Genomic DNA, 16,037 nt, shown 5'->3' with positions numbered 1-16,037 from the left:
AGAAACAAAGTAGCAGAATCTCAAAATGTTCGTATGTGGTACATACTGTATTTCTGATGTTAATATCGTCTTTCCTCTCTTTTTGCCCACAGTTGTAGAACAAGCAACAGGAAGACTTTGATGGGCAATGGCCAGTCTCCAGCTCTGCCTCGGCCTCATTCACCTCTCTCAGCTCACGCAGGTGATTTTATATATATGCTACTACTGCTGTTATTAAATACTTAAAGTGTCTATATGAGGAAAGAAAGACAAATTCTCTATCCTACTACTCTTCTTTACACTGTTTGTAGTAGCAAAAAGTTGCATGTTGTTCCATCCAAATTTCTTTTTAGATCCATAAATGCTATGTCATGGTGAGAAGTAGGTCAGAAATAAGTAACATGGATCCGGTATCTGTTTTTTATTTCCTCACTTTGCATTCTGATACATTTTTCTTTCCACTGCTCTCTTCCCTTTCTGGGCCTAGTTCAGTGTGGAAAGGATATAAAATAACTTGCACATGGCAAGTGAAGGCAGTGAAGTCCATCAGTAGGGTATTACATTCTATTCCCAGTGCTTTTGATACCTATAATTTGTGGTGTTAAGCACATTACAGGAAATTTATTTGTTTACCTTTACATGTCAACAAGTCGATGAAAATTTTCTTTTGCTTCTAAAGCGCCTGAAGCACTTAAAGACTGAATGGATATCCATAAATAAATATCTTATTGGTAGTGATTGCCTTGATAGCAGTAAAGAACATTTTTAGCTTATCAAAACACATTTCCTCAAAGGTTTGTTGTATCTTTATGTATTTTGGACATTGGCTGTAACTACACACCAAAATTAAAGCCCTGCACCAATTTTTGTGAAGGCAATTACACTGAATACTCTGGAGAACTGCTCTCAGATAGATACTGAAAGAGAAGAGGCAGAGTTCCAGCTGAGTTTTTGAAGAGGATAGTGAGTTTACTAAGGCATCTCCAGTTTTCTTGAAGACGCAGTGTTATTAGGGAAAATATGGTGGTGGTTTTCACTCTGTGCAGCAGGCCATCACACAGGAATCCAGCCAACATGAAAGTTTGTGGAGAGTTCAAGGCAGCAGAGCATTCAAAACAAAAACAACAACAACAAAAAGAAACAGGGAACAGACTGTTTGAAAACTGAATAATGAAATATTGGAATGTTCAGAATCCCTTTCTGGGTCCCCCAAATGCAGAAATCGCATTTGGAATAAGAGGTCTGTGGTCACCATGGAAAGAGGCTTCAGTTGTGCTGTGCTCACTTGATGACAGCAATAGCAGTTCTTCCTGTGAGAACTAGCACGTCTGCTGCTATGAGAGTCTCTACCACCTGTTTGGAAACCGATGGCTTAGAGCAGCGATGATTAACAGGCTCCAGAAGTGTGGAGTGACCAGCATGCGTTACCTGGGGTGCAAACGTGGGTTGTGTATTTGATGAATGCTGAAGAGTTCCTGTTGGGCAGTGGATTCTTGCTTTCAGCAAGTTGTTTCATCTTTTGAATCAATTTCTCAAACTGTAAAAGGGAAATAATATTGTTCTTATCAGCTCTTGACAAGTGGCTCCGAAGGTGGGAAACTGATACTATAAAGACCCTGTTAAAAACACAGAATTTTCTTCTGGAGTGAGAGGGGTAGTGCTTTACTGGCCCTTTGTAGTACTTCAGTAGGAAGATGAGTTGTTCTGAGCACAGAGGGCTAGAGCATGTTCGTTCATCTGTCAACCAGCTGGGTCGTGGCTCAAATAAAAGTTTGTTTTGTGGTTTTTTTTCAAATGTCATTGGAAATGCAAGTTTGGGACTTATTTTAATGTCCTTGGACAGAGTTGTGTATACTTAATAGCTTTTTAGCCCAGAAAATACCATATTTGGTGATCTCTGTCCATATGCTGCAAGACAATATTTTACTGTGCCTTTTCAGTTCTTGGAAAGTTAGCTGAACTTGGGCTTGGTGTGTCAGCCCAGCATCAGATTGCCTTGCCACAGCCTACCTTCTGACATTGTTTTAGGAACAGTCACTTTCGCTTCAAGGTGAGAATTGGAAGCGACACCTCTGAGGCTGCTTACAAGGTCTGGACATACTGTGAAGTCAGTGGGCTTTGGTTTTGGAAGTGCCCAGGGTTTCCTTGTTGGGCATCTTCCTGATTCCACGAAACAGGAAAGTGAATAATATAACCTGCTGTGGTTTGAGTAATTCACACGGAAAGATGGATAGATTATGCATGACCCTGATTGTTTAAGCCTTTTAAAAACCTTTTTGTCTTCTGTTTTCACGGTATCTGTGCTTTTCTGCTGGATCTGTTTCCCTTAGGGTACTCTATCCCACTACTGTACTCTCTACTGTCAGGGTACTCCCAGCATCTCTGGAGAGGGCCTGCTGTTGCCCTTACTGAAAATAGTTCCATTAGATGCTCTTATTTAAGCGGATTGCATTCTTGACTTCATGTTTGTACCATCTTAGTTGCTATTCCAGGTTCTTATCCCTTTATAATAGACTGTTCAAGCTGAAGGGAGTTCTTCAAAATCCACCCAGGTTCAATTTCTATTAACTATCATCTTGATAATCTTCAGTGTTATCCTGGGCCTTTCTTGTAGAGTCCTACTAAAGATTGTCATAGGTATCTCAAGTCAGTATTTTCATCACTTGGGAGGACACCCTTGGATCTACAACCAACCTGTTCCCTTCTATGTTAATTTATTGTTTTTTGGGAGAACAGGCAAACTACATGCTTAGTTACCTTTGCATCTCGTACCCGAGATGAGTTTTATTTGAACTACGAGTTGAAGGTACCTGTCTTTGTGGCTTTTTCCCCTCAAGAACTTATATCTTTGAGGGCAAAAAAGTGCTATGCACCTTCTGTGTCAACTGAAGCAAGGTGTGTGAAGGCACGTTATGAATCTCAAGGTGGAGCTCTCTTAGAGTGCAGCACATTAGCACTCATGCCAGTATCTATGGCTTTGCTTAATAATGTTTTTCATCTCTGCAGAGTAGTCTGGCTGTACCTGCAGAAACAATGCGCCATTATTTCAGACCTCTTAAAGAGCTCAGGTTGTTACTATGTAATGATCGTAATCTGGATTGTAGTTAGCCAAAACAGATTGCATGTGAAGGCAATTGCTCTATCTTAGAAGAAACACTTCTTGAACATAATGATAATTCCTCGAGGTGTGTTTTATACCCATGTTCTTCCTTTTAGTCCCATTTTTCTCCCAGGTGCAGCCTAAACTGAAGGCACTGGCTGTTCTCTAGTTTAGATAGACATTCTTTGAGGAGGACCAGTGGCCCAAGTTTAGTATGATGATAATTACCTTATATGAGAAAGTCATATAGAGGTCTCAAGCAAATGTATTTCCCTCTCCCCAATTTTCATGGTTAGCTCTGAAGATAATAGAGGATGGTTCTGAATACTTATGTAAAGTTTTTAAATTATTAGCCTTACAATCTTGGTCATTCTCAAATTTGTGCAGTAGGATTGGAGGGAGAGGCAAGTGAGACAGCACCGTGCTGATGAAGTAAGTATATTGTGCAAGGTGCAAATAGTGCATGAGTAGCACCTATCAAAGAAGGGGCAGTCTCATTTGTAAGCAACAGGGACCATGAAGGCTCACGGTCTATAATAAGGAGTTATTAGAGCAGCAAGTAGTCAAAGGCTTGGGAGTGCGCAGAGACTCCTGAGACTGAGGGTTAAAAAGGGGATAGGAAAAAAGACAACGTATACAGCAGATACTATCTATCTCTGTTATATACTTTCTTTACTAATGCAATACATATAATGCCCTTTTCCTCTGTGCAGGACCTAGAGCTAGCTGCAGAGATACTTGGTGTTGGTGGAAAGTCATATTTTAGTTTGCAGCTGAAGTCTCCTGCTATGCCTTATGCATACATGTAAACATCATAGAAAATTTCAAGAATAATATCAGCTTTCACTACATGGAGTCTTTCTCCTTCTAATGAAAAGAGAAAACAAATTTATACCATGTCATTTCTTTGGGTTCAAACCTTCATCATTCTTAATACTTGTCTTAGGTTAGTTGTTTGGACATCCTTTTTGCCTTCAGTATCTGACTTGGAAGGTGTTAAACCTGCTGAAAGATCCTTTTAATTTTTGCATGAACTGTGGGTACCTTGCGAATTGTGGAAAGAGAAGAGTTGCAGCATCACCTTGGACGACATCTGGTGCCCTGGTCATTAATGGGTTTTTCCAGCTGACTGCCTGCTACTGCGTAGGCAGGTCATCTACACCACCCAGCCTGCAAAGTGAATGATTATAATCTCAGCAAGTCAGGGCATTCAGGTGTCCCCACCTCAGTAGTCAGAGGAGCTTGTTCCTGTGGGTGATATTAACCCCTAATGATTAATAGTCACATGTGGTGCTGTTTAATTATATCTGCTGTAGGAACAAGATTTAGCTGTTAGGAGCAATGCTGTAAATCTTACTTGTCTGTATTTTAGTAAAACGTTTCGTGTGATGCCACTAATACAACAGTTACAAGGACAAGAATTGCAAGATAACTAGGAAATCGTTTAAAGAGAAGAAGATGTTGGTTGCATTAAAATCAGTAATATCAAATGGGAGCAGAGGTTATCAGTAGAGTCCTTGGGTTTAGGTTTTGTGGCCAAGCCTTTTTAAACTTCTCATACGTGACACTGTGATAAAATTACTGTAGCTGATGTAAGTTTGGAAGACATCCAGTATGAAACAGCATTGGGAAACTGTTGAAGTGACTGGATGATCCTGAGGACTGAAATTAAAAAAGTATGAAATTAGATAGCAACATGCAGCATTTTGTGCTGGAGGACCAGTAGTGGAAATGTCTGCTGCAAGCTATGGAATCAGAAGAAATGTAGGGAAGGACCTGACTGCACTTCTGGAATCAGATGGTTTTTGCAAGGACCAGTCTAGTGCAGCTTTGAAAATCAAATCCCTGAATATACATAAAGGAAGTAATGTTCAACTGAATTTGGGAAGATTTCATGATACTGTACAATGTCCTGGTTAGATTTCTTCTGGAATACTGTGTGCTTTTATGGTCATAAGTGTTCATATGGGATCACATGGGGAGAGAGACTAGTAGAATAGAATGTGAGAGCTTTCTTTGTTTTTGTGGGACTGAAAGAGTATGACTTACTTGCCTTAGTAACAGGAAGACTGAAAAGCCTGTATTGTCTTCTTAATAAGTCAGAGGTGTTTTCTTCATGGAATGGAAAGAGGAATCCGTGCTCGCCATTTGCACCAGAACGTCAGGGTTCTGAAATAATTGTCCACTAAGTGTGACAGGGACAAGCACAACCTTTGCTGTTGGATTCAATAAATTTATGAATAGGATGACATGATGCAATTGCCTAAAGCAACATACAAGGCCAAGGGGTCTCACCTCTACTTGTAATCCTTTTTTCTAGGGTTTTATTTTTTAGCTCTGCATAAACATTTCTAGGCAGACACTGATAGTCAGTGCTGACTGCTGATTTATTCTGGTCTCACTATGTTAGGACTTATTGCTTGCATCAGATAATTTTGTTTGATAGACTTATATTAGCTAGCTAAATCAAGGTAGAGTAGTGAACAAAGCTGCAGTATGTATTTTAGCTACACTATGTTAGACTCTGAATCACACTGAAGGCATTTGTGTGTGCATCAAATTTGGAGTTATAATTTCCTTGGATTTTTAGCTTTATCCTGTGGGTTTCTTTGTCCAAGGTACTGTCTTACTACAGTGTATTTGAAGCAAAGAAGAATGTCTCTCATATGCAGCTTCTGTGCTGCTTTAGCTACAGTCTGCATTGACTGGATTTTGGGGAATGGAGAGCTAGGTTTGTAAATGAATGAAGCCTCCTTAGTGTGTTTTCATGGTGAAATACAGGAATATTGAAAGTTTAAGATTAAGGCGGGGTTTGAGTATTTTTTTTAGGTCCTGATATTTACAGGAAGGAAGAAAATACAATACTTCGATTATTCTGACTGTCACATGTAGAACAACAGAAATGGTTTTGCTAACTTTTTATTTAGTCTTGCTTTTGGCTGAAGTAAAACTGTTACTGGAATTTCAGAGCATTTTCTACTAATTTAGGGACAGGAGGGGAAAGTGTAAGTGATAAATTAAATGGAGATTTAACTGACTCATGTTAAATCCCATTAAAACATAGCACTGCCATTATTCTAAGTAGTGGTCAGAACATGTAAAGCATCCTGGCAAATGGATTTAAGGAGCATGGAAACCTTCTTTGCTGTTACTGGGAAAAGTAGTTTGCTGGCGTGAAGCATAATTAATCCAGGTATTGAAATAAATTGAGCTCCTCACCTCTGAGTGGAAAGCACCTGCAGAAGTATTCAGGATGGTTCTGCTGCCCAGCTGTGTGTTCTGCTGACGGGCATGGTGTGTTGTGCTGTGAAAGTCAGACCCGTAAACTGTTGGTGGATGGTTTCTTGTGTATTGTTCACCACTGAGTAAACTGACACAGGGGAACGTATGATCCATTGTTCTGTTGTATTACTGTAGTGCTGATGTACTGTGATTCGTTGTAAAAGACCATCAAATAGTGACATCAAGACTTCCAGCTGAATTTGTCTCTGATCCCTCAGGAATTTGGGGTAACAATTATCATTAATCTGTTATTCCCTTAGTACTAACAGAAAGTCATTGCATCTGAAACTCTTTATTTTGTAAGTAGACAGCTATTAAAAATACATTAATACTATACAGTGACTGTAACATATGCCTTTTAAAACTATTTAAAACAACTTCCCTCTGTGGCAAAGACGCAGGACTTCTTGGAGCTACTTACAAAAAAATCACAATTTAATTAGTCTCAATGTAGTTTTCTTAACAATAGCTGCTTGCAAAATGAGCAGCTCTGTGTGTTGTCATGAGGTAGAGTATTGTTTTGGTATGTTGATTGCCTATTCATTGTGGCTTGCAGAGGATGCTGGAGTTAATTACTTACCTAATGCCTGACCACCAGTTAGGTTTACTTTCCCAGGTCAGAAACACAGACAGTAATCTCAGCAGTATAGAGCTACCCTAGGACTAAAATGTACAACAGCCAGCAGTCCCAAAGAACAGCAGGATTTGACTAATAAGCAAGCACTGCACATATGGACGGAGAATTAACTGGCACTGTTTTTTATTTGAAAATCTCCCAGGTATTGACTTGCAGATGGGTGGATAAATGTGTGATGGTTGAAGGTCACATACAGGACTCTGCTTCTAACCTATCTTGCTTTTCTGGAACACCACACCTTAAACCCATAATAGCACTAGCTGTTTCTCCAGTCATTTGGGTTTCATTCTGTTTTTCTAGGCTTGTCTGAGTTCTTAGGCTTCTAGATAAAACCCACAGGATTTAGTATCCAGGAATTCTGTATACAGCTTTACCAGTTTTGTTTTATTTAAAAGCTTGTTTGCTATGGAAATAGTGCTTGCAAATTGATTTTCCTGATAACAGGATATGATGCTCTTCCTGAGTAAGAACTTGAGTTCCTCAGGTTCTGTCAGTAAGAAAGTGATCTTTGTTGATTCTAGCGAGGTAGTTTGCAGCATTGTGTCTCTTCAAATCTACTGCAATAGCTATAAAATTACTGCCTTCTCCCACCATGATTTTTGCTTCTATGTGAAGTTTGTGCATATGTTGTGACCAACTGATGGACAGTTAGACGTGTCCTTGATGTGTGTTAAATACATGAATATATCCACATATAGCTTTAAAATAGCTGTCAGAGGAAAGGAATTTATTAATGAACCCCCATGTCCTGGTTTGTCAGATCATTTCCTGTCAAAAGCTGTTTACGTCTCACTGCATTAAGCCTAATTCTCTGCTTTTCTGCCAGAGTTTAAGGTAGATTCATTGTCTTTTTTTTTTCCCTCTAAGTCTACAACACACTTCATATTACAGCAAATTTTTCTAGTGCAGTAGCTAAAGTTTGTGACAATGTTTTACCTGCACAGTGTTACATTTTTTTTTAGCTTATCTTTATTAAATAAGCTATGGTAGCAGCAAAACAAATCCAGTTAGCTGTTGAATTAGATGAACTCTTGCTCTTAGTAATTTGGTGTTTGCAGTTCCTGCAGGACAATAATAGATTTTGTTGGTCCCCAAATAAAGATTAAAATCTATTTCCTTTGCTTCTCCCCTGCCCCCCACCCCCTGGGAACGAAAATCCTTGCCACCTTGAAATTATTGAGGCCCTGAGAAGTGCCTGAAGGGTAATGAAGAAGCTGGAGTCTTGAGGGGGAGGAGGGAAAGTCATAAGGACATAATTTAGCCATGATAGATAAATGGGCAAAAAAGGAGATATTGGCCAGTGAGAGCAGAATCCTTGTCTCTTGGGGCCGTGGGAAGAGCAGCTGTGAAGATGTGATTCAAGCACAGCTCAAAAAGCATCTTGCATCTGTTTCTAGCCGAAAAAAGGCAGGGGGCCTGGGTGTTTTCTGTACGTGCTCCATGATTATGCTTCCTCGTGTAGAATTAATGGGATCTGTTAAGGACATCACTATGATAAATGCAAAGCTAATTCAAAAATTTGAGTAGAAATCAAGCCCACTTTAAGTCCTTTTAAGGACTTATTCAATTGTACTGGCCTTTTCACATGTAGGTAGTAATTTTCTCCTCAAAAATTAAGTGTTGAGTCTGAGTGGGTACATATGAATTTTTTTCATCTGTTCCTTGATGTTGTGGTCTCATTTATGTCCAAAAATAAAATGCTACAACGAATATATTACTTTAACCTATTTTCGTTGCAGTCCTTTCCCTCTTTAATGAGATTGACTTTTAGGTGGATGCCAGTGCTACTTTAAATCGAATACTTTTAGTTGGTGGGGAGGGTGTTTGGGGGGGGTTTTGTTTGTTTGGGTTTTTTGGGTGTGTTTTTTTAAATTTTGTTTTGTTCTGGGGATGTGTTTTGTTTTGTTTTTTGGGTTTTTTTTACGGGTCATCTTTATCTCTTCAGCTGCTGTGTCTCCTCTAGCTGTGGGTGCTGAGGAGCAGAGGCGGTGGCTCGGCAGCTGCCTTCTTTCTGCACTCGTGCTGGTCAGCAGGGGTTCGGCTGCTTTTCATATGAAGAAGTAACAGACCCTAAAGTTACAACCTGTTCACAATGTGCATTCGCTGCTTCTTATCGCAGAGGGTGGTCGCCTTTCCGTGCCTCAGTCTAACAGAACTAAGGCGGGGGGGGAAGTAATTCAGTGTGTTTTGTCCGCTTGTTTTGGAGCTAGAAAAAAAAAACAAACAATGAAAAAATCACAATAGAACTCCTGAAGGAATGCTATAGAGACTTTGTTTAAGGGCTAAACCATCCGGCTCATGATTTTTCTATTTTCAGACATTTTGATTTCCTTTTTTTTTGTGTGTGTGTAAACCGCCTTGTTTCTGACACAGTATGTTTCTTCTGAGCTAATATTCTGGTTTTCTAAACTTTAATTCTCAAATGAATTTGAACATTCTCAATTGAAAGGACAAAATAAAGGGTTTCCTCTGAGTTATAAAATGCAATAACTAAAAATCAAATACAAATGAAATGCGAGTTGAAATAAGATTCTATTTCACAGTTTATTTTTTCAGAGACTGTAACAGAATAAATTCTGAAATTAGTTTCTGTCCTGACTGGATATGCTTGGATTAATATGTCTGAAACATTTTTAGTGGGTTCTTTTTTTTTTTTCCTCTCTCTCTCATAATTATTTTTTGTGTATCTCGCCCAGCAGGAAACAGTCCTCAAGATAGCCCTAGGAATTTCTCTCCCAGTGCCTCAGCCCACTTTTCTTTTGCACGAAGGTAAGAGATCGTTTGTAGCATGCAGCATGCATTTTGCATAGAGGAAATGTTGTACACAGTTATTAAAAGACGTTTGCAAATGTATCTGTCAAGTCTCTTACAATGACAAGTGTTACCTCACTTGTGGAAACTCTCCTAAACCTCAGTTGCAAAAGAAGTTGTACTGGATGATTGAAACAATGCAACCGTACTTTTTGAATTAATGAAAAAAGGAATAATGACTTAGTGTTTGACTTGGATCCATTATAGTTATCTCCTCATCTGTAGAGATATGAGGAAGTTTTAAGCTACACCTATGTTTTTTCCTTTCTTTTTTTTCTCAACAGTGTAAGAAGTGCATCACTTATAAGAGCGCTCTTACAAAGTTCTTGAGTTCAGGACCTGATTTTAGTGGCAGCAGCAGTACTGTCACCATACTTTTAATACCTGACCTTGACCTGTTTTCCTGCCTGTACCACTGAGACAGTCAGCTCTGTCATAGGAGTGTTGCGAAGATTAATTAATGCTAGTAGAATTTCTGAAGTGATCCACGAAGTAAATTATTATCAAATGAACCCTAACCAAAGTTGATAGCATGTCATGGGAAACTGTTCATGCCAGTCTGGTTCCCTGTCACTTAACACCTTGTCAGCCTACTTCAAATAATATGTTCATTAACTCTAGACCTGAGAGGTTAGGCAGAGTTTATATGTTGATCCAAGAGTATGTACACAAAATGGAAATGGGAATGCAGTGACTTTGTCATTAAGTAGCGCCAGGCATGCAGCTGTTACATTCTCTCTGAGACAGCACTTGGTGCTGTAGCTTTGCTTCCTTGGGAATTCAGTAAAGTAGCACATACAAGCTCTCAAAAGTAAGTGCAAGGAAATAGTGTAACTCTTTTTAAAAGCTGCGAGGGAGAAAGCTTTATTTGTGTATTCTTTTATCTGAACCTAATTCATCTGTGACATTAGATCTTGTCCATCTTTCTAATAGCATATGTCAGTTTTTAAATCAACATCTTAAAGTTGAGTATTACTTTCGAATCTACATACTCTGTATAGTATCTGTAAAAAAAGGGAAAGCTGTCTCTTCATAGATGGCATTTGTTTGTGAGCATGTTTTTAGAAAGATTCATTAAATCCAGAAATAGCTTATAACGCAAAAAGCAGTTGTGAAAGACTGAGCATTACTTAGAAAAACAGCAGCAGGAAGTAGTTTTCCTTTCCCAACTGTAATCAACAGAAATTTTAAATCATTATGTTTTTCCAAGACTTAAAATTCAGGAGGAAAAAAAATGAATTTGTCTACCAGTGTTTCATTTGGATTTTGACCACTTTCAGAGCCCTGTAATATGCTCTAAATAAATTCTTTAATTAAAGGAATGATAACACAAGAACTTTGTGTGTTTTCAAAATATTTCAGCGTTTCAGTGGGATTCAAGAAACAGTTTTGTATGGAAGCTGATTTTGTTCTATGTTTATAGTGAAAATGCCTGATGACACAAGTTCAACATAGTGCTAATGTAAAATTTTCATATGAATTCAGTGTGTGTGTTGCAGTTGTCTTCATTTAAGTGGTGATTGGGTCCGTTTTGGTAGTAAAATGGCCTGTGGCTAATGAGAACATTGTCAGACTTCTGAGTTTGTGCCTCTTCTGTTATGTTTTGTAAATTTAGCTATGGTACTAAGAAAGGGAAGGACAGTGTGTGTGTGTGATGGAGCAGGCTGGAGGAGCAGAGGTGAGACGGCATGTAGGTGTATGGATACACCTCTTCCATCCACTGCTCTCCAGTAGTGGGGATACCAAAAACCTGGGGAAGCGTTTGGAAGGGAGGGAAAGGCAAAAGGAATGGTTTGGACGGCTCCCGTGGGACAGGGGCAGGAGGGCAGGGAGCAGCGGGGGGAAGGAGCCCTCTGCCAGCTGCTGCTGGTGTGCAGGGCTGCGGGCAGCGTCCCCAGGCGCCCCAGCAGTGGGGATGTCACCCGCTGCCCACCTCTGCAGATTAACACCCAGGAACAGCCTCTGCCTCTGGCAGACGCTGCTGGGGCCTCCTCTGCTGCTCATGTAAGTGCAGCATTTACAGGCCCATGGGTAGGTGACAGATGTTTTCCAGAGCTGCTCAAGTCGATAGGACTGAACTGTAGAGCAGGGACAAGTGGTGTATGAGAGTCCACGGGAAAATGCTGTTGGGGCTTCCTTTCTGTTTTGGATGCTCCCTGTGCACCCACATTTGCTTCCCAGATAACTTTCCATGATATCTCATCCCCACCCTCAATGGCTCTTCTGTGAGATAATTGTTGGGTGATGCAGGAACCCTGTTCAGTAGGGGGTCATTCAATAAGGAAGTACTTTCTGTCTCAGATTCAGAATATATGGGTCTCACCCATGTTTAATACCTTCCGAGTTCTGGTTCTTCCAGCTGTGAACTTATTTTACTTGTGCAGCTGAGCCAGAGTGAAGAGAACTCCTTTTGGAATTGTTCATTCATCTGGAGGTAGCTCATGCATACCCCGGGGAAGGGGAGAAAGGAGGAAAATAAATGAAATTTTAAAATATTGTGGAGGAGGAGAAGGAAGTTTTTTTCAGAGTTTGGTCTTTGATACTGTCAGAAGTCCCATTAGTGCATGTTCTCTTTATATTTTAATACTAATTATTTAATGTAGTTCCTTTTCTCACACTGTATGTATTCAAAGTCCCATAGACTTGGGTTGAGGCTGGTGGGTGGATAAATGGGAGTGTGAAATAGGTGTTAGAATGGAGAGAAGCAAGGAGATTTATTTTTTTCCCAGACAGCTTGAAGGGTATGGAAGCTGCATCAAGAGGTTTAAGGTTCCTGATTTGGCATTACTTTTCTTTTATGGAATTACACTTTTTGTGTGAATCAGACTTGAGAGATGACCTTTGTACTGACTGTAAAACAGCTTCAGTTCTTTCTTCTCTCCTCCATGACCATACTGTTTGTTAATGAAAACCTGTCCTGTTTTGTTATTTTTTTTAACATATTGGATACAATTTTACTCCAGTCACGGGCACCGAAATGACAGGTAAATGTTACTCCCTCAAAAAATCCAAACATGGCTCCCATAGTTTTTTGTTTGGTCACTTGGAATGTTGCAGTTCTGTGTTGTCTGTGTGTAGCTCACTGCAAGTGATGAAGAACAGAAATTGGTTTTGTTGTTTGTTTGTTTATAATTCTGAGTGAGCATGTTTTCTGCTGCGAAATTGTTGTTATTGATTTATATACCTATCATTTAACAGGTTTGCTTTTACCCAATCATTCTTTGCAGCTATTTGACCTTAGCCTGCTAGATTGCAGGTGTCTCTTACTGATGTAACTTTGGTGGTTGTTCTGTGGTTCAGAGCATTATGGTTTGCATTTGTTCATAATCTTTTAATTTGCTTCTCATTGCTTTCCATCTGATTGACCTGAGAGTTATGAAGACTCCCTGTGGTCCGTTTCTATGTGTATTAGTGAGACACCGGTTCTGTAGAGCCGTTCATTCACTTTCTGGTTGTTTCATCTCATAGAATTTTAACTGGAAAAACACACTAAAAATAAAATCTGTAAGCCTAAATCATCTTTGCTGAATGCTTGTTTGTGGTCCCCTGTGGAAGTTTACTCTTTATTAAAATCCCTGTTTGTATCATGTTTTTTGGAATGCAGTTTTACCCAGTAATACTTCCACAAGTGTTTCTGTGCTAGGAGACTGCAGTGTTCATTTGACTAACCTTGGTTTCACAACAGGACTGATGGTCGCCGTTGGTCTTTGGCTTCCCTCCCTTCTTCTGGCTATGGTACAAATACACCCAGCTCAACTGTTTCTGTAAGTACTCACTATTCTATTGCATACCATGTCTTCTCAAATGCATCTTGCTTCTCTTAGGTGAAGGCAATGTAGGTTTTGTTAACTGTTGATAGACTTTGACTTAATATGTGATCTAAAACTGCTTCACTGAAATAGAAGACTTTAGGCAATATGTGCTTTGCTCAGAGGTATTTTCTGGCAGTAGTGATTAACCTCCCGCTTTTGATCTGTGCGGCAGTGGGCATTTAGACATAATGCCTTATTTTAACCATGTTTTAACCATATGGTAGCTAGTCTGAGGTGAGTCTGCCTTGATAATGAGAAGAGGCACTCTATGACACGATTCATCCATCCCAGGTTAGAGTGCTGTCTTAAGGTGGCATGAATCACGTCTGCCTTTTTTTGGCAATAGTGAGATGTTAGTGCATTATAATAGGTTAGATATTTAGCATTTTAGATGGCTATACTTAGAATGGAATAATCCTTTGGGTTACCTAACAGGATAAATATAAGTCTAATTTGTTAATTTTTGCCGGTTAGAGCAGTCCTTTCAATGTGATCTTGTATCAGTTCTCCTGCCATTCATATTCTGTGTGACTTGTGACATGCACTATGGCAGTGCATGAGATCTTGCTTCAAGACTCAGGAGCGAGGCAGCGGGAGAAGTATGAATCTGTGCCTTTGCACATCTTGCACACCTCCATACTGGAGAGGAAGTACAGCGTTGTGTTACAGCCTGGAACTAAGCTGTCTGTTGTGATGGTCGGAGGGACTGTGGAGGAAGCCTGCTTTGGAAATAGCAAATAGTTGGCATTTTGACAGTTACATTACATCTTCTGCCATAAAGTGCTTGTCTTTATAGATCCAGCTATGACTCTTCAAAATGGTTTTGTATCTTTAGCCTGTTTCTTTACCTTTAGGGTTGCATCATTAATAAACCTACTGTTTTCTGAATAATATGTATTACTGGACACTTTATCTAATCTTTTAAAAAATGTTTCTTTTACAGTTCAAGTCAGCTTTTTCTTCCCCTGTGTATCTTGTGAAATAATTGAGTTCCACATGCTGTACAGTAATGAAATGCGACCATTTTATGTTATGATCATCTTCTCCCCCCCGCCCCCGCTCCGTGTGTGTGTGTTCCCAGAGGCTTCTGGAAAGTCAAGTCAGTTCTTGCTGACTTCAAACCAGGCTGAGGGATTTCATGTATCTTAAGAACTGTTCCTCGGCAGCACTGATTTGCGACCTCTGCTTTCTTTCCTGTGTAGATCTTGCTTTTGCCAAGCAAGTTTCTTGGTTTCATGCTAATTCCCTAACCACTTTCCATAGTGCATGTTTGTACACCTCTTGTTGGAACTAAATCAAATATGCTGTGCTCCTCACTTAAAATATACTGACATAAAGGAGGCTATGTCAGATAATAAGTAATTGCTATAGCAACTCCATCATTATTATAAGAAGCAGGCTTGTGCTAGAAAGAAAATGAAAAGCTGTGTCAGAAACATATCAAAACAGTTTAATTTTCAGTCTGATCTCATATGCTTTTTCTTTGTCATCTTTAATTTTAAAATGTTAATTCCAGTTCATATACTTATTTCTGACCTACATTTACTAACTATGGTATGCATGCTGGGCTGTGGAGGAGTTTTACATAATTTTGCATTTCTTACAAAAAAATACATTACTGTCATTTATAGACTTAGATATCTTTAACTTCCGTAATAGACTATTGTTGAGTTCTTCCTTGATATTTCATGACTAGACCACATCGTATAAATATTGCAGTAGATATCTTCCCTGGCATTGAACAAACAATTTCTGACTTGTGGAAAGAAACTTGTTTTTCCAATAAATAACTTTGAATTTTGTTGAAGAAATCAGCGGTAGAGAATTCATGCCATGTATTTCTTATGGTTAGGTGTAAGGTTTTTTCCCCCCCAAAAAAAAATCCTATACTGCTGGTGAGCCCTGCAAAAGCACTGTGACAGCCTCCGAATTTTAAATCTAGCCACTACTTCTTTGGTTCTTAGGAGAGATGGTTTTCACTTTTTTTTCCCCCAGTGGATGAATATATGAATCAGAAAAAGAAAACTGGAAGTTTTCCCATCTAATTCGTTTCATGTACTTTTTCAAAAGAGTCTGAAACAACTAGCGCTGTGCAACCGTCTCTTGCACCAAATTCTTGGAGGCAATGAGTGACCACTTACAATAGCCTAAGTGCACATACAGAAGGCTCTGTTGTCAGGGCTGGATAAATAAGATTCACATTAATTCAGAGATTTATCAGTTGAAGACCAGAAATAGTTTTTACACATCACAATAGTACAACTTTGATCTTTATAAGCAAGTGAAAGTCAAAGCAGGGGCAACGGGTCTGTGGTAATCACAGTTATCCTCAGGTGAGTATAGCTCACCATTTCTTTTTAGCCTGGGTTTTGTTTGTTGCTTGTTTTTTTGGTTTATGGTGGTTTTTTATGTGTTT

General features: G+C 39.3%; 1 protein-coding gene across 24 annotated transcripts in view; it reads left to right on the top strand.

Annotated features, from left to right (window-relative positions):
• The window catches only part of MAST4 (microtubule associated serine/threonine kinase family member 4), a 308,536-nt gene that overhangs the window by 228,365 nt on the left and 64,134 nt on the right, over nucleotides 1-16,037 (top strand). For 8 of the 24 annotated variants that reach the window (XM_065047427.1, XM_065047430.1, XM_065047423.1 and 5 more), the window contains 4 exons: nucleotides 93-181; nucleotides 9,695-9,767; nucleotides 12,773-12,793; nucleotides 13,495-13,573. In XM_065047427.1, the coding sequence (XP_064903499.1) occupies nucleotides 93-181; nucleotides 9,695-9,767; nucleotides 12,773-12,793; nucleotides 13,495-13,573 (262 nt within the window). The remainder of the gene's footprint in view (nucleotides 1-92; nucleotides 182-9,694; nucleotides 9,768-12,772; nucleotides 12,794-13,494; nucleotides 13,574-16,037) is intronic. The other 16 variants (XM_065047432.1, XM_065047429.1, XM_065047431.1 and 13 more) reach the window with 3 other exon arrangements.

Source organism: Columba livia, chromosome Z, assembly GCF_036013475.1.
Source record: "Columba livia isolate bColLiv1 breed racing homer chromosome Z, bColLiv1.pat.W.v2, whole genome shotgun sequence".
NCBI lineage: Eukaryota > Metazoa > Chordata > Aves > Columbiformes > Columbidae > Columba > Columba livia.
The sequence above is the reverse complement of the archived record's forward strand: the minus strand, read 5'-3'. Positions and strand labels throughout refer to the sequence as shown.